An 18439-nucleotide genomic window follows, 5' to 3' on the forward strand; every position below is an offset into this window, starting at 1 on the left:
CAAAAAGAAACCATTTAGTACAAATATGTTTATTTAATTAAATGAACTTTCCCAGGACGCACCCACCCTCCATGATATTTTATCCCTCCAAGTATCGGAGGGAACAGAAAGTGATTGCCATTCTTGGATTTGCGATTCTTTCGAGAATCGCGGGCTTGCTGGTAATTTTTCTAATGTACTAACCAAAAAGTTATAAAAAGTGCCTAGCCTACCAGAAACAACAATTTCATACTGTACTCACATTTAATTTGACATCTTTGGGCTGCAGGAAGGGAGGAGGAGGAGAATGAAATGGAAGGTGGTTATTGTTTGGAAGGAGCCTCCTTATACAAATCTTTTCTTTGTAAAATTGTCGAGATGGTGAATTTCGACATGCTGTACATATTAGCGAGATCGGTCACACGAACACCACTCTCATATTTCCGCACAATTTCCTTCTTCGTTTTGATTGTGATCGCTTTCTTTACCTTCTTTACCTTCTCTTCCTTCCTTAGCAATTATTGAAAAAAATTATATAAATCATTGCACTGACCGAAATTACGTCCACAAACACATGTATCTGAGCTCCGACTGACACTTACAAACGCTCTCGGCTGTTTGTTTACAATCGCGCAAGCGGATACACGTGACCGCATTCAGGTCGTAACGCAAGATGTTGGTCGTAAATAAAAACAAAAATTTTGGTCGTAAATCAAGTTGTTCGCATGTCAGGCCGGTCGTATATCAAGGGTCGACTGTACTTTACTGCACTCCTATTGCAACAAGGGCACCTAGCGTAAATGAAGCTGCTTTTGTTGAACGTATACAGTTATATTCAATTAATGTACAAGTCAAGTATGTTGCCAGAATGAGACTGACAATTGTCATGGCTCCGTGGCCTGGGTCAACCCATGATTAATCTGGCAGATGTGATGGTACTGTATATTATGGCTGGCTTGTTGGTAAGGTAACTGGCTGAACCCTCAGCTTTTAATATGACCTGTACAGTACTATTCATTGTAACAGCAAATCATGACATCACATGTGCCAGGTAATAGTGAGTACTTGCTCAAATGTTGCCATCTTTTGTCTTTCTCTAACCTCCAGAACGTAGAGGAAAGGAGCTACAATTCCACACATGCTCCTGCACGCTCAGTTACAGAGCGCAGCATAGGACTCAAAGCATCAGATGGGAGGCTGCTTTTACCAGCCAGTGTCAATGACAGGAGAACTTGCACAAAGTTCAGAAACATAACCCAGAGTGAACTATTCCATTCGTGACAATATTCTACAATCTGTCTTTCCTGAAGCATACTTAATCTTGGTGATGTATACTATTCAGTTTTGCTGTAATTCTCCAGATAATGATATGGCTAAAGAAACTGCTCATAAGTGACAGGCAGTAAGTAAGAATGTATACAGTATATGCCTGATTTCTTAAACATACACTCCTGCCTGCAACACTAAAATTAAATCCTATTAACAAAGTATCATGTCAGGTTCCACAGAAAAGAAGGTTTCTACAGTACTTCACTCTGTGTGTGCATATAGCCAGAACTAACTGACAGAATGTGCTGTTATTTCAGCTTTTTCAATTCTTTTTAATCCAATTCACAGCTGAAAAACTGAATGGATGATTTGTTGTACATGCAGAATTCTGAACGAGGTGCAGACCTTGTGATATTTTATACATTAGATTTTAACTTGACTGTACTTCCTTTCTCAAGTGCTTTATTATTTGAATGTGAGGCTTTAAAATATCATCTCTTGAACCCGTTTATTATTTTACTTATATAAGGACAATGTTGTATTTTTGTCAGAATTTTTAAATTTGTTTAAACTATTGTTTCCAACTTTTGCAAATTTGATTATTTTAGGTGATTTTAATATATATCCTAGCTGAGTTTTTAAGGCTCACTGAGTGCCTTCTGCTGCTAGTGCAGCATGTGAATTTCTCTATCCACTGTTTTTTGGACCTTGTCATTACAAGTGATTCTTTTTTTGGCCTTGGTAGTGGATATTTGGATTTCAGAGCACAGCCTCAATCAATCACCACACAATGTCTTTTAGGAATCTGGAAGCTATTGATCCTATATTTTACATCTGCTGTATATAATGCTCTCTTTGCAGCCCACTGCATTATCATTACAGGAATCTGTGGATCTGTATAACTGTGTTTTTGCTCCAGAAAAGACACGTAAGGTGTCCTTTCAGCATTCCTCACCATTGTATTCTGACCAACCCTGTGCTCTTTAAAGAGATGGCTATAAGCTAGTACGTACATGGAAAAAGACAGGTTCAAGTTCTCTTCAACATAACTTTAGAGAGCATCAGCAACTATATTTAATTGCACTTTGAGAGGGCAGATCTAGCAATTACTCCACACTTATTAATAATGACAGTGAGAACTTTACACATCTATTCTCTGTAATTGACCACTTGATTAAGCCTAGCCAGACAGGTCCTGTTTTTTTCTTCTGGTGTCTTTATTTTTGTTCAAACAAAGATTAGAAATGTCAAGGAACAAATAAAGCCTACAGCTGGAGTTGTTGATCAGTTTGTTATAGATTCACTCCCTGCTCATTTTCACGCATAGATGACCGAGCCCTTTGTTCTATTGGGCTTCGTCTTTGGGACAAGCTACCACAGTCTGTCCAAAGCTCTGCAAGAGTTAACATTTTACAGCTTATTTATTTCAATGTACTTTTAATAATCTATAATAAGTAATGCTTATTTCTATTTAATTTTATTCAAATTAAAAATGTCATTTTTACAGTTTTAAACAACATTATTGTTTGTATTTGTTGTTATAACTATCTTGATTTGTAAAGCACATTGGAATGACTATGTTATTTTAGTGTGCTATATAAATAAAAGAAAAAAGCCCTTGTTAGCTAACTAGCGGGTACCAAAACACACAGTAGTTGTTAACAGGTAAGGCTATTTAACATACTAGCAAGATAGGCCAGCAGGATAATAAGAGTGGTGAAAAAGCAGTACATGATGAAGAAATTATTGACAAAACATTTAATGTTCATGGAGTTCTTACAGAGGAAAATACTAAGGCCATATTGTTTCATTAGTTCTAAAGAAGTGACAGTCTAAGTTTTGTTGCGAATATATACACTGCATACACACACACGCGCGAACATATATATACTGTATATACATATATGTACAGTATATATTATATAAATATATATATATCTACTCTCTATATATAAAATCTTAAGCCTAAAAGTGCAAGGATTTTATGCAACAATTTTTTGTCAAGCTTAATATCATGCTTATTTTAAAACCTACATATATACGTTTGGTATCATTCTTTTCAGAATTTATCAAACTTTAACATGATCCATCCATCCATCCATTATCCAACCCACTATATGCTAACTACAGGGTCACAGTGGTCTGCTGGAAACAATCCCAGCCAACACAGGGCGCAAAGCAGGAAACAAGCCCCGGACAGGGCACCAGCCCACCACAGTATATATATACAGTATATATATAGATTATATATATATATATTAGGGGGCTTTGCCCCCTGCTCACTTCACTCGCCAACCCCCGTGTTTGGTTTTCTGGATACACACTTTTAAGATTTTTTTTTCTTTGAATTGTTGCTATTTCATTAGTTTCACTTTTATTTCAGAACTTCTGTAAAAACAATATTTGTAATCTTGCGAATCCCAATATGCTGAATCTTTTTAATGAGGTCAGGATAGGTTTCTCTGTTTGCAATTTCAGCACAGACAAAATGATCTACATCATCAGCAGTCAATAATTTTTTTTTACAAAGTAAAAAAAGTAGAGTTCTGCATTGGACTCCTGTCTGTAAAGTCGTGCTATTTTCCTCTCACATTTCCAAAAGTACATGGGGTTACCAAGGTGATACCCCAGCTTTTGTCTAGGTTTTTGTACAAGGGCTAGACAGAACGTTTTTGACTCCTGGGGTAAATTTAGCTTTTTAAATAAGCAGACATATAAATATATATACATGAACAAAGTAACCAATAAATGCATGTCACATGCATAGTTATACAGGACAACGCGCAGTGAAATGCATCCTGATCCGCTTATCCAAAACTGTGCAAAGTTAGAAGAATATCAGTTAGATTAACAAAAAGTCATAGTTTGAAAGATAACAGTATAGTAGAACATAATAAATAAGTAAAATTATGTGCATAACGTAGAATTAAGTGTTAAGGTGCAATAGTGTAGTAATTATTGTGCAAAACCAAAGTTAGACTGGTGCATAGTTAAATGAGGCAGTTTGTTTGTTTGTGCTAATGCGATCTTTACTTTCTTTTTTTATATTTTCTAATTTTCCTACTTTGATATCCTTTAACTTTCTCCACATGTGTATAGCGCCAACGTTTTTTTTTTTTGAGCCTTTCTAATTTCACTGGTTTCATAGTCTCTAACCTGCTCTGCATGTGTTTAGCGCCAACGTTTGTAAACATCTTTATGAAGTTCTACTTTGTCTTTTACTCATTGTCTTTTAATTCTGAGCTAGATTGGACATGCTTTTTTTTCAATTCCACTTGTTCTGGGCTGATAATTACTTTCCTTATTTTCTGAATTTGCAACTCGATTATTCTTTTTTGCTCTTTTTTTTTCTCTGTGCTGCTTTCTTCTTCGCTTAGATGTCGACATTTCATTTATAACGTACTGTCCTTATATGCTTTATATGCACTGAGAGCCCTGGATCTGTGTATGCTCAAATCCTTCACAAGACTGAATGTTTTGCTGCCTATTGTCCTATTTGATAGATTGTAAGTAGGGCGTGTCTTTGGTCTCGCGGGTGTTTAAAATGTCTTCTAGAGAAGATCACGTATTGTAGACTTGCTTTTCCATTCCAGGATTTTCTTTTATATAGAGAGAGATATATATTATATATATGTACAGCATAAATATACAGCATAAATATATATATATATATATATATATATATATATATATATATATATATATATATATATATATATATATATATATATATATATATAATATGAAAAAATCTTGGGACCAGACGAGATTTTCCAAGAGACGAGATGAGACCTTTTCATTTGTGCCAAGAGATGAATTGAAAACCTAACAGGTCCAAGTGGGGCCGGAAATAAAAGACAAACAGTAGAAGAAGAAAAGACAAAGAGTAGAAGACAAAGCAGAATGTCGTAAAGAGGTTCAAAAACATTGGCACAATACACATGCAGAGCAGGTATATATATTTGTCAGGACTGAGTAACTCCTGAAAGAATTAACATAATTATGTGAATAAGATACCAAGCAATGCTACCCTGCTTATAAAATTATACATTTGCTATTGCTCCCTGTCATTGGATTACACACTGTAAGAGCACAACTGAACCTCAGAAATGTGGCACTTGGGTCCATTTTGAAGAAGATTAAGGAGAGTCAGTGAAAGCATTCTTCTAAATCCAACTGGAAGATTCTATAAGAGATTAAATGGAGAGTATTGCAAATACTTCCACAAGAAACACATACATCCACAAACCTGAATGAAGAAAAGAAACCACTGCATAGCAGTACCCAAAGGCATTACATACATAATACTAGTCTACACACATATGTTATTAAATGAGTCTTCACTAATTTTCCAAAATTTTTCAGTCAGACTATCTTAGTAAAATCCTATCAATTCAAATGAAAATCAGGAAGCTACACCTTGCAAAGTGTGAAAGTCAGTGGTTACTGTTTAATCAGACCAACATTCTCTGGCAACAGTTTAAAAATGTCCATCCATGCCTGAGTAATGGGTGATGTGGGACGGCTAAAATAATTAAGGAATAATGGAAATAACTAAGAGGCACTTTGTAGTGGTGCAATGACTGGAAATCCTTAAGCTTATGGCTAAAATGTGAATGCCTTAAAGAATAAATTTATAAGAAACACTGTATTCATTTGAATCTGGAGTAATGTGAGAAATTAAACTGTGACCGATTGAAAAGCAAAATTACATTTATGAAATCACGAGGTGTCCTAAAATCAGATTAAAACAGGGTTCTTGAAACCTTGGCTCACAGCCAGATTTAGTATTAGTTCCTTAATATGTTGAGTTGCATTGGATACTCCCATGTGGGATAAACCTCAGGGTCACCCAGGCAATTGCATAAGCAAAGGGTTTTCAAGCTCAGCCATGACAATTTGCCATGTTAATGCAGAAGTCCATTTCAAAGCAGAAATTGTTTTGGGATGAAAACTTGTAGCCACAGGGTGTGCCCAGATCTGAACTTCAAAACCCCTGGCATAGGAAAAAGTAGTAAGGTATTTGAACTTTTTAAGAAAACTCATGGAGCAAGGGTGTTCTGTGTTCTTATAAAGCTAGTTTTGCTGTGGAACAACTATAATTTGTTATCCAATGACATCAGCTTACAACCTTTAATTTAAGAAAAAATCAAGTTACCACTTACTGGCAGAAAGGAAAATTGCTTCACATCAAACAGGGGCACAGCTATAAATAAACCCATGCATCTCATAATCAAACAACCCACAATGCACTTGATCTAAAAACTATTTAGAAAGCATGTCAATAAAAACATAAATAAAACACATGAGCATAAAACATGTCCAGCAAAGTATACATTTATTTATCAACTTTGAAGTAAGCAACTAGACTATATTTACATGTTATTAATTGCCTTTTGCTAAAAAAATTATTCAAGAAATGTAGCCAAAAGAAAAAATAAAAATAAGTTAACTCTAAAAATGGTGTATCAACCTCTTCACACAATATCTTTCTATATCTGTCCACATATATAATGTGTTCCAGAAAACACAAATACTGTAAAGAAAAACAGACACAAGTCAAATAGTTTTAAAGACTAATTGGAAGATGCATCAATGTATTCACAAAACAAGAATCGGGTATGCTGATATTCTGTATGTTGAGCTCCACACCTGTCATCATGATCACATAAAGGTATACAGAGAAAACAAAGAGATACTTGACATTTGCAGAGACAGATTACTAAGGGGTCTCTCAAATGGCTCAAATTATCATTCTGACAGCAAACGTCTTAGGGATAGTTAGTGTGGCTACGCAATGATATCATCATTCATTTGTACTCAGAGAGGCACAGCAGCAGGTCTTTAGGACAACTGAAAGATTACATTGACTAAAAACCTCACGTGAGTAAGGAGGAAAGCTAAGAGCCAGAGCAGGACAACTACTGTCTACTGTTGTTCATAAGAGTGAGTTGAGATTTTGTTTTGTAACTTTACTCCAACATGACCATTGTAAAAGTAAAATACAAGTAAAATAAAATACCCACTAGAACTGCAGTACCTTCATTTACAATCATGTTGTATCAATGACCCAAAAGTCTATTACAAGCACACTGTTAATGCTTTTTTTTTATGGTAAAAGGACATTTCAATTATGAAGTAAAATCCATCCATCTTCTGAACCCACAATTTTTATTACAGTATCACAGTTCAATAGTACAGGGATGGAACCAGTCCTGGATGGAGAAGTAGTTCATCACGGGAGAAACTCAAACTTTCACTCAGACTCTCTTATACCAAGCATATTTACACATTTGATATAATGTGCATGTGGTTGGGGGAATACACCAGAGTACCCAAACAATATCCACATAGACACAAGAAGAATATGCAGACGCTATATACTGAAACACAATCTGGGCTGTGTCCCATGAAATGCAGAATGTCCATTGATTTTTTTTTTAAACTCAATTGCAACTGTTCTAATTAAATGTGTCATTCATCAAGAATATATTTGGGTGTACAAACTTTATACCCCAAACCTTAAGGCCTGTGAGGACTAAGTTTGCGGAACACATTTATAGCACTCTGCTTTGAAGTGGTAGAAACAATAACCACCTTTTTAACTTCCTCTGGTCTTTCATCCATTAAATATCTTTTCCAGCCTATTGTTCTCTCTGTCATTGCCCTCTGTATCTTCTCTACATTCTTCTCTTTAGATCAAACCTGAAGAACACTCAAAAGCTACAATGTGCTGCTTCAAGTGTTTTGTGTATTTATTCCTTTAACAGCACAGAAAAATAACTTTTTTATGCCATTGTAGGCTGATGCCGTTATAACCTCACTTGTACAACTTAACAATGTTCATTTTGTGCACGCAGTCTTTTCATTCTGCAACTTGAAGGCCATCTTCTAAACGCAATTTTCAAGCTATTTCCCTTTCACAAAACTGTGGTAATAATGTTCAATATGCAACATGTTAGGTCCTGTTTTCGTGCTTAGTTCTCTTGTAACTCTATGCCCAGTCCCTTCAGTTTCAGGTTACAAGCTTCAGTGAAACCTATAGTTCCCTTGCAAAGGATTATTTATGCTAAAGGTTGTACAATTTCCCCTTTTCACGTCAAACTAATAATGCGTATATAATAAATGGAAATAAAAGTTTCAATAAGACAACTCACACAGTAAGTCATATTTTTTATAAAGATCTGGTAAACCTCATTGCTATGTTATACTTTTGATGTAACTTTAAATGATCTCTTGAGTCACCATATGGCACGATTCAAAAACACTATGAAAGCTTCTGGCACTGCACGGAATGAAACGGTTTTAAAAATTAATCCATAAGCACATCTGTTAACAATTACGTAACTGTGTATTGTTTCCTATCAACTTCTACACACACACACACACACACACGCACACACACACACACACACACGTGTTTGTCATCACCAATGGCATAGCATCACTGGACATAAAACTAAAAATGCTGTCCAGCAATTGAAAACGCCGCCAAAACTTTACTACAGCGACCAAAAATATGCTAGTCCAGAGTTGCTTTAAGAAGCTGTATTTGTTACCTCGTTAAATCCTTCCTGCAGCACGTCTAGTAGGTTTCCTCTAGATAAGGAAATCATAACTGTAATCCTTTAGACGAAAAAGATTAAAATCGCCGAGTAGCTCTCTGATTACAAAATAAAAAATAAGTATAAAAATTATTAAATACGTGGAAGGTATTTTTTCCGGACAAAGACAGGCATAAATAGAAGAAGAACCGGCCGTACGCTAGGCGAGGCACGGCTGTCCCAGTCAGCCTTACTCGATGCGTACAGCAGACAGCCCCGTTACATGAAACAGGATACACGGAGTTCCACTGCGCGTGCTCGACACTCAGTGAGCGCGTGGAGGGGTAGGGGCGCCCACCGCACGTTGCCATGGTGATCGTCTGCAGTGACTGGGGACGCCGGCTCTGTAAGCGAGAAAGGGAAGAGAGGCGAGGGGGCGAGAGGACAAGAGGCGCTCGCGGTGACTAGGCTTCAAAACCAGCTGTTAGTCTAGCCGCATATTTAAAATTAACCAATAATAAGCTGCGATCGGAGCTCGAGAACCTCGACAGGCGGAACCATTACAAAAAAAAGGTACGGAAGTAGGCAGTTTCATTTAACTCGGAGGAGTAGAGAATAAATGTACTATCGTGATATTTTTGATTAAAGTAACTGGCTCGTTTTATACCTTTTTCATCCATCGGTCTACAGTATACAGTAAATGCCTGCAAATAACCTTCACAGTGAAGTGGATGTTTGATCTATGCACGGTACATTCGCACCACGTACATCTGATTTGGTATCAGTTTAATTTCACTTATTTGCACTCCCTCACAGAACTGTTTTTTTAACGGCGTCCCCAGTAGAACGTCACTCCACTCTATATATATAAACATACAAACCTGCTTAGAAATGAACAGCAGTACCGCAGTGTTTTATTAGCCATAGCAATCCATAGTTCCCTGCAGATCTCTCGTGACTATTTAATAAACTAAAATTATAATATGCGACAAAAATGTATTTTATTAACAAAAGTACATTATTTTTAAATAGGCATGGAAACAACTAAAAAATCCTTTAACTTAGGAGGTAGTCCACATGTGAATTAAATATTTTTTTTTTGCTTATTCATTTGTATATAAACACAATCATCCCTCAAAAGTTGGTTGTAAAACTGAGCAGGATGGGCCTGAACACCACCCTCTGCAATTGGATCCTGGACTTCTTAAAAGAGAGGCCCCAGTCAGTTCAGATGGGCTGCAACACTTCCAGCATCATTACACTGAGCACTGGAGCACCGCAGGGCTACGTGCTTAGTCCACTGCTCTTCACCCTGCTGACTCACGACTGCACAGCCACGCGCAACACCAACCACATCATCAAGTTTACAGATGATACGACGGTGCTGGGACTGGGCAGGGATGATGAAACAGCATACAGAGATGAGGTGGAACGGCTGTCCGCATGGTGTGAATACAACAATCTATCTCTCAATGTTGACAAGACAAAAGAGATAATTGTGGACTTCAGAAAATCACATCCAGCCCACATCCCACTCAGCATCAACGGTTTAGATGTGGAGACTGTTAGGAGTGCCAAGTTCCTCTGTGTGCACATAACTGAGGAACTTACGTGGACACATAACACCTCATCACTAATCAAGGTTCTTTATTTGCCATTTGTGCATAAAACCAACAGTCAAAGCACATTGGAATTCTTGTGCAGAGCTCTTTCAGAGTCATAGTAAATATTAAAAAAAAAAACAAAACAATAAAACAATATAATGAATAATATGAATTATACCAACACTATACAAAAAGGTGGTAATATCTACACAAAAAATACAATTATATTGCAGATATTGCATGGTCAAAATACTGCACATTTATCACTTGTCATTTACATGACAAGTGAAGTGAGGTAGTGTGGGGTTATTGCACATGTTCAGTAATTTTGTTTTGCCATCAGTCTGACTGTGGCAGGGAAGAAGCTATTGAAAAACCTTGTTCTGTGAGTGATGATGCTGTCCGCTCTACTGTGTCTCAAGTTGTACGTACAGTTTTTGTGTCTGAGCAGAGAGTGAGCTGGATGGAGTGAGTCCCTGATAATTCCCTCTGCTCTTTTCTGACAGCATTGTGCATACATAGAGTCCATGGAGGGAAGTTTTGTCCCTATGATCCTCTCCGCTGTCTTTATGACTCTTTGCAAAGCTTTCCTCTCTGCCTGTGTGGTGTTCCCATACCAGACAGTAATGCCTGCGGTGAGAATGGTCTCTATCAGTTCTCTGTAGGCCTTGGCGAGAGGGCGATGGTTCGGGCCGGCTTTCCTGAGCAGCCTAATGAAATAAAGCCTTTGCTGGGCTTTTCACACTGTGGCTGTGGTGTTAAGAGTCCAACTCAGGTCTGATGCAACCTGCAGTCCCAGGAATCTGTGGCTGTTGGCCCTCTCCACCTCAGTCCCTTTGATGATAAGAGGCTGTAGAGGGGGAGGATTCTTCCTGAAGTCCAGTATTATTTTGGTGTTGTCTGTGTTGAGAATAAGGTCATTCTCCTTTCCGTAGACAAGAATGTTGTTTACCAGGGTCATGTACCTTGACTTCCCCATACCCCAGAAGAGCATCCCGGAATATGTTCTGCTACTTTCCAGGTGTTGCAGAGTGTGGTGTAGGGCTATTGCTACCGCGTCATCCACTGATCAATTGGAGCGGTAGGCAAACTGGAGGGGGTTGACAGTGTCCGGGACCATGTGGTTGATGTGCGTGAGAAACAGTTTTTCTAGGCACTTCATGGCAACTGGTGTGAGTGCCACTGGCCTGAAGTCGTTTAGGGTGGATGTGTCCGGTCTTTTGGGGACTGGTATGATGGTAGAAGATTTGAAAATACGGGGGACTACTGCCTGGGATAATGACAGGTTGAAGATATCCACATACACACCAGCTAGTTGTTCCCCATAGGCCTTCAGAACTCTGGGAGGAACTCCATCAGGTCCCACAACCTTGTGGGGGTTCACCTTCTTCAGAGCTTTCAGGACCTGTGTGTGTGTCACCTGAAAGGCAGTGTCCATGGGGTCACAGGGGGCCTTTGAGGGTGTATCTGTGTTTAGCCTGTCGAACCTGGCATAGAAGGTGTTAAGGCTGTCTGGAAGGGTGGCATCTCGGGGGTCTGTGGTTGTTGTAGTTCTCAAGTCTTCCCCCTTCCACCCTCACAATATTCTACAGAGGCACCATTGAGAGTGTTCTGACCAGCTGCCTCACTGTCTGGTATGGCAACTGCATCATATCCGACCGCAAGCGCCTGCAGTGGGTAGTGAAGATAGCAGAGAACATTATTGGGGTGCCGCTCCCTTCACTACAGGAAATATTTTACAAATACAGTGTCTGCAAGGCCGCAGCATTGTGCAGGACCCCTTACACCCCTCACATGGACGTTTCACACTTCTGCCATCCAAGAGAAGATACTGCAGCATCAAAGCCAGATCTGCCAGGCTGCAGGATAGTTTTTACCCCCAAGCTGTCAGACTCCTTAACACCATGCTGCCCCCTGGGATCTTCCACACTGCCTCAACCACCTTGTAGAAAAGAACTGAAAATCTCATACTGACCTTTAAGTATTTTGCACACTGCACTTTGACATTCTTTGATATCCTTATGCTGTGAAACATTCTGACCTGTCATTGTTTACACATGTCTTAAACAACTATTATCATACACTGATAATTTCTGTATTATCTATACCTATTATTTATTTATTTATTTATTATATTACATATTTATTGACTATATTTATGTATCTAGATTGCATAATACCATACATTACATCGATGTTCATATTGCTTACTACACGTCAATATTGCTGCTACTTCTTTGTCTTTGCACAATGTCTTGTCTTGTTTGTGTTTTAATTTTTAATTTTAAATCTTAATTTTAATTTTAAATTTTAATTCTAATTTTAATTTCATTTTAATTTTTTATTTGCACTTCATGTTGTTACACTGTGGACCCTGAGCTTCGCAATTTCGTCTATCTGCATACTTGTATATGGTTGAGATGACAATAAAGTTCGCTTTGACTTTGATATGGTTTGCATTTTTTTGTTATATTCATGTTGGTTGACTGTCACAATTCAACGATATGCTGTTAAAGTAAGTTTGAATTATCTCACTATGAAGTGGATGTATACTTTGATGTGCATTGCAAAGGATTGGCCATCACTCTATTGAACCAATTCCTGCCTGGCTAGGCACCAGTACCCATGACACTGTTTGGCACATCAGGTCAGGTCATGTTGGGGAGCATGCACTGGTACAGTGAGTTGCCGCACCCACCACACAGCGAAACAGCATAGGATCCTGGTTGGCAACCCCCCAGGCAGACATGCAGTCCAGTCCCACCCTCCAGAAATGACCCTCTATCTGCTGCAGCCAGGTGTTACATGTGAGTTTTCAGCAATGAAGATCCTGTTAGCCAGATCACCCTCTGGGCATCTCGCCACATGGCCATAGTGCCGTAACTGACACTCCCTCACAGTGCAGGTCATGTGCCTCATTCGGGACTCAGTGAGCAACTAATTTGACACAAAGTCAAACTAGTGGTACCCAAGGATTCCCTGAAGAGACACAGTACTAAAGGAGTCCAGTCTTCATCTCAGGTCACTGGATAGCGTCCATGTCTCGCAACCATATAGCAAGACTGGAAGCACCAGGACACTAAAGACTTGGATCTTCCTCCTTTTGCATAGCAGGACACTAAAGACTTGGATCTTCCTCCTTTTGCATAGCTATTGGGAGTGCCACACACCCCTTTCCAGTGACGTAATGACCCCCATGTTTTCCCAATCCATCTACTGACTTCATAGGAAGAGTCACCAGAGACATGAATGTCACTGCTGAGGTAAGTAAACCTCTCCACAAGGTCGATACTCTCTCCGCAGACAGACACACTGCTAATGGATGTGTCTAAGAGGTATTTAAAGGCCTGAATCTTGGTTTTTATCCAGGACACTCACAAGCCTAGACACTCAGACTCCTCGTTTAATCTCTAAAGAGCCCTGATCAGAGCCTCCATTGACTCTGAGAAGATCAGAGCATCATCAGCAAAGTCAAGATCAGTGAATTTTTCTTCACCAACAGATGCCCCATCGCCACTGGACCCCACGACCTTGCCCAACACCCAGTCCATGGAAGCATTGAACACAGTTGAAGCAAGAAGATTTGACACTTGACGAGTTTAAAAAGGACAAATAGCTTGTGAATTAGATTCAACGCTTATAAATGGTTTTGTCATATTTTCTGTGTTTTCTAATTATTTTGTATTTTTTAATCAACAACTGCATTTGCTTTTGATAACAGCATCAATTAAGCAGTAGATTTACAGTATATGGTGGGCCTCCAGAACCTTGTGAAATGTGCCTACTGGAAAATCTGGCAATGATTTCTGCTTAGTCCTCTGTGCAGTATTCACACTGTTGCAGAACAAGGGTGCTCAAGTTTGGTCCTTTGCTAATAACTTATTTAATTATATGGCTTTTCGGTCATTTTTTATCATAGACCTTTTCCCTTTCTAAGGATATCACCCAAATGATTTGTGTCCAAGAGCAGATTAGTAATTCTCAGTCCTTCACTTTTTTTTCCTCTTGCATTTCTTTCTAAATACAGTATTACATTAAAACAGATACTTAATGACGAACACAAAGTATTGTAAATGAGACAAAGATACAGTGCATCCGGAAAGTATTCACAGCGCATTACTTTTTCCACATTTTGTTATGTTACAGCCTTATTCCAAAATGGATTAAATTCATTTTTTTCCTCAGAATTCTACACACAACACCCCATAATGACAACATGAAAAAAGTTTACTTGAGGTTTTTGCAAATTTACTAAAAATAAAAAAACTGAGAAATCACATGTACATAAGTATTCACAGCCTTTGCTCAATACTTTGTCAATGCACCTTTGGCAGCAATTACAGCCTCAAGTCTTTTTGAATATGATGCCACAAGCTTGGCACACATATCCTTGGCCAGTTTCGCCCATTCCTCTTTGCAGCACCTCTCAAGCTCCATCAGGTTGGATGGGAAGCATCGGTGCACAGCCATTTTAAGATCTCTCCAGAGATTTTCAATCAGATTCAAGTCTGGGCTCTGGCTGGGCCACTCAAGGACATTCACAGAGTTCTCCTGAAGCCACTCCTTTGATATCTTGGCTGTGTGCTTAGGGTCGTTGTCCTGCTGAAAGATGAACCGTCGCCCCAGTCTGAGGTCAAGAGCACTCTGGAGCAGGTTTTCATCCAGGATGTCTCTGTACATTGCTGCAGTCATCTTTCCCTTTTATCATGTCTAGTCTCCCAGTTCCTACCGCTGAAAAACATCCCCACAGCATGATGCTGCCACCACCATGTTTCACTGTAGGGATGGTATTGGCCTGGTGATGAGCGGTGCCTGGTTTCCTCCAAACGTGACGCCTGGCATTCACACCAAAGAATTCAATCTTTGTCTCCTCAGACCAGAAAATTTTCTTTCTCGTGGTCTTAGAGTCCTTCAGCTGCCTTTTGGCAAACTCCAGGCGGGCTGCCATGTGCCTTTTACTAAGGAGTGGCTTCCGTCTGGCCACTCTATGATACAGGCCTGATTTGTGGATTGCTGCAGAGATGGTTGTCCTTCTAGATGGTTCTCCTCTCTCCACAGAGGACCTCTGGAGCTCTGACAGAGTGACCATCGTGTTTTTGGTCACCTCCCTGACTAAGACCCTTCTCCCCTGAACGCTCAGTTTAGATGGCCGGCCAGCTCTAGAAAGAATCCTGGTGGTTTCAAACTTCTTCCACTTACGGATGATGGAGGCCACTGTGCTCATTGGGACCTTCAAAGCAGCAGAAATTTTTCTGTAACCTTCCCCAGATTTGTGCCTCGAGACAATCCTGTCTCGGAGGTCTACAGACAATTCCTTTGACTTCATGCTTGGTTTGTGCTCTGACATGAACAGTCAACTCATGGTCCCACAGTTGACAGTTCATGTCAGAGCACAAACCAAGCATGAAGTCAAAGGAACTGTCTGTAGACCTCCGAGACAGGATTGTCTCGAGGCACAAATCTGGGGAAGGTTACAGAAAAATTTCTGCAGCTTTGAAGGTCCCAAAGAGCACAGTGGCCTCCATCATCCGTAAGTGGAAGAAGTTCGAAACCACCAGGACTCTTCCTAGAGCTGGCCGGCCATCTAAACTGAGCGATCAGGGGAGAAGGGCCTTAGTCAGGGAAGTGACCAAGAACCCGATGGTCACTCTGTCAGAGCTGCAGAGGTCCTCTGTGGAGAAAGGAGAACCTTCCAGAAGGACAACCATCTCTGCAGCAATCCACCAATCAGGCCTGTATGGTAGAGTGGCCAGACGGAAGCCACTCCTTAGTAAAAGGCACATGGCAGCCCGCCTGGAGTTTGCCAAAAGGCACCTGAAGGACTCTCAGACCATGAGAAAGAAAATTCTCTGGTCTGATGAGACAAAGATTGAACTCTTTGTCGTGAATGCCAGGCGTCACGTTTGGAGGAAACCTGGCACCATTCCTACAGTGAAGCATGGTGGTGGCAGCATCATGCTGTGGGGATGTTTTTCAGCGGCAGGAACTGGGAGACTAGTCAGGATAAGGGGAAAGATGACTGCAGCAATGTACAGAGACATCCTGGATGAAACCCTGCTCCAGAGCGCTCTTGACCTCAGACCGGGGTGACAGTTCATCTTTCAACAGGACAACGACCCTAAGCACACAGCCAAGATATCAAAAGAGTGGCTTCAGGACAACTCTGTGAATGTCCTTGAGTGGCCCAGCCAGAGCCCAGACTTGAATTCGATTGAACATCTCTGGAGAGATCTTAAAATGGCTGTGCACCGACGCTTCCTATCCAACCTGATGGAGCTTGAGAGGTGCTGCAAAGAGGAATGGGCGAAACTGGCCAAGGATAGGTGTGCCAAGCTTGTGGCATCATATTCAAAAAGATTTGAGGCTGTAATTGCTGCCAAAGGTGCATCAACAAAGTATTGAGCAAAGGCTGTGAATACTTATGTACATGTGATTTCTCAGTTTTTTTTATTTTTAATAAATTTGCAAAAACCTCAAGTAAACTTTTTTCATGTTGTCATTATGGGGTGTTGTGTGCAGAATTCTGAGGAAAAAAATGAATTTAATCCATTTTGGAATAAGGTTGTAACATAACAAAATGTGGAAACAGTGATGCGCTGTGAATACTTTCCGGATGCACTGTAAATGGTAAATGGTTAGTTTCTTTATCATTTGCATCTCATTGGTGATTACAGATGTTTAAGAATATAATTGGCTTCTAATTAAGAAATGTGGCTCAGACAAAAACCTTCCACCACTCTAGCCCAAACTTCAGTCTCCCTGATATGGAACCATAAGAAAAAAATGTTTTTTTTTTCATTGTGGATAGTTTTTCATTTCTCTTTACTGTTTTTTTGTATACCTACTCAAATCTGTCTGTTGAGCATTCATAATTAAACAGGCATGGAAGTCTTAGGCCAACATGATAAGGTGAGATGATAATAGCATTATTTTAAATACAGTATAAATTTGACTGGACAATCCAGATGTTAGAAGGAAACAAATTTGTTCAGTGGTTGGAATGAAAACCTGTATGCTAACAGGAACCAAATGTGGAAAAGAGGGCAAAAAGCCAAAACACAGATTAGAAAAAAATAAAAGCAAACACCCTGAATAGGCTGAAAACAAAGGTCATAAGAAAGAAGGCAGGTAGAACATGAAAATTGTATTCAGCAACAGATTCAACAACAGAACGCACTATGTGAAAAGACCCCCTGATTTAAAATCAGACTGATAATCTCAAATAAGCCATATTTGATTGTTAAGCGGATGGCACGGTGGTGCAGTGGTAACGCTGCTGCCTCGCAGTAAGGAGACCTGGGTTCGCTTCCCGGGTCCTCCCTGCATAGAGTTTGCATGTTCTCCCCATGTCTGCGTGGGTTTCCTCCGGGTGCTCTGGTTTCCTCCCACAGTCCAAAGACATGCAGGTTAGGTGCATTGGTGATCCTAAATTGTCCCTAGTGTGTGGTTGGTGTGTGTGTGTGTGTGCGCCCTGTCCGGGGTTTGCTCCTGCCTTGCACCCTGTGTTGGCTGGGATTGGCTCTAGCAGACCCCTGTGACCCTGTGTTAGGATATAGCGGGTTGGACAATGACTAACTGATTGGCATGGTCAAGGGCGAAGCATAACAAAACGATTCTTCTATATGTGCTATTCTATAATTGCTGCAGAGAGGGTCAGCTCCTTTAGATTTCTTGGGCTCAGTATGACTTCTGAAAATTAATGTGTATGCAACACATCTTGTCTCTCTTTAATAAGGCTCAAAAGTTCCTTTATTCCTAAAAAAAGCCCAGATTTCTCCACCTGTGCTCGCTAATCTGTAAAGATGCACATTGTAGTCTGTCCTCAATGGCTGTATAACATCCTGGTATGGCACCTGCTCAGCTTAGCTCAGCAAAACAATACAGAGGGTGGTGAAGTCAACTCAGAATATTACTGAAGTAAACTCTTTTCTATTCAAGATACTGTATATAGTATACAACGTATGCTGCCGCAGAAAGGCAAACCATGATATTAAAGACCTAAGCCATCCTGCATTGTCACTTTTCTGCCTCCTTCATTCTGAC

General features: G+C 39.8%; 1 protein-coding gene across 3 annotated transcripts in view; it reads right to left on the reverse strand.

Moving 5' to 3' along the window:
* LOC114658160 (dixin-like) overlaps nt 1–18439 on the reverse strand; it is a 171142-nt gene that overhangs the window by 124210 nt on the left and 28493 nt on the right. The window contains exon 1 of one of the 3 annotated variants that reach the window (XM_051931804.1): nt 8808–9073. The exons of 1 other annotated variant lie outside the window; for it this stretch is intronic. In XM_051931804.1, the coding sequence (XP_051787764.1) occupies nt 8808–8864 (57 nt within the window). In that variant the 5' untranslated portion in view covers nt 8865–9073. Of the gene's footprint in view, nt 1–8807; nt 9074–18439 lie in introns of those variants that run through there. One more of the 3 variants, XM_028810240.2, reaches the window with a different exon arrangement.

The sequence above is a fragment of the Erpetoichthys calabaricus genome, chromosome 9, assembly GCF_900747795.2.
Source record: "Erpetoichthys calabaricus chromosome 9, fErpCal1.3, whole genome shotgun sequence".
Taxonomy (NCBI): domain Eukaryota; kingdom Metazoa; phylum Chordata; class Cladistia; order Polypteriformes; family Polypteridae; genus Erpetoichthys; species Erpetoichthys calabaricus.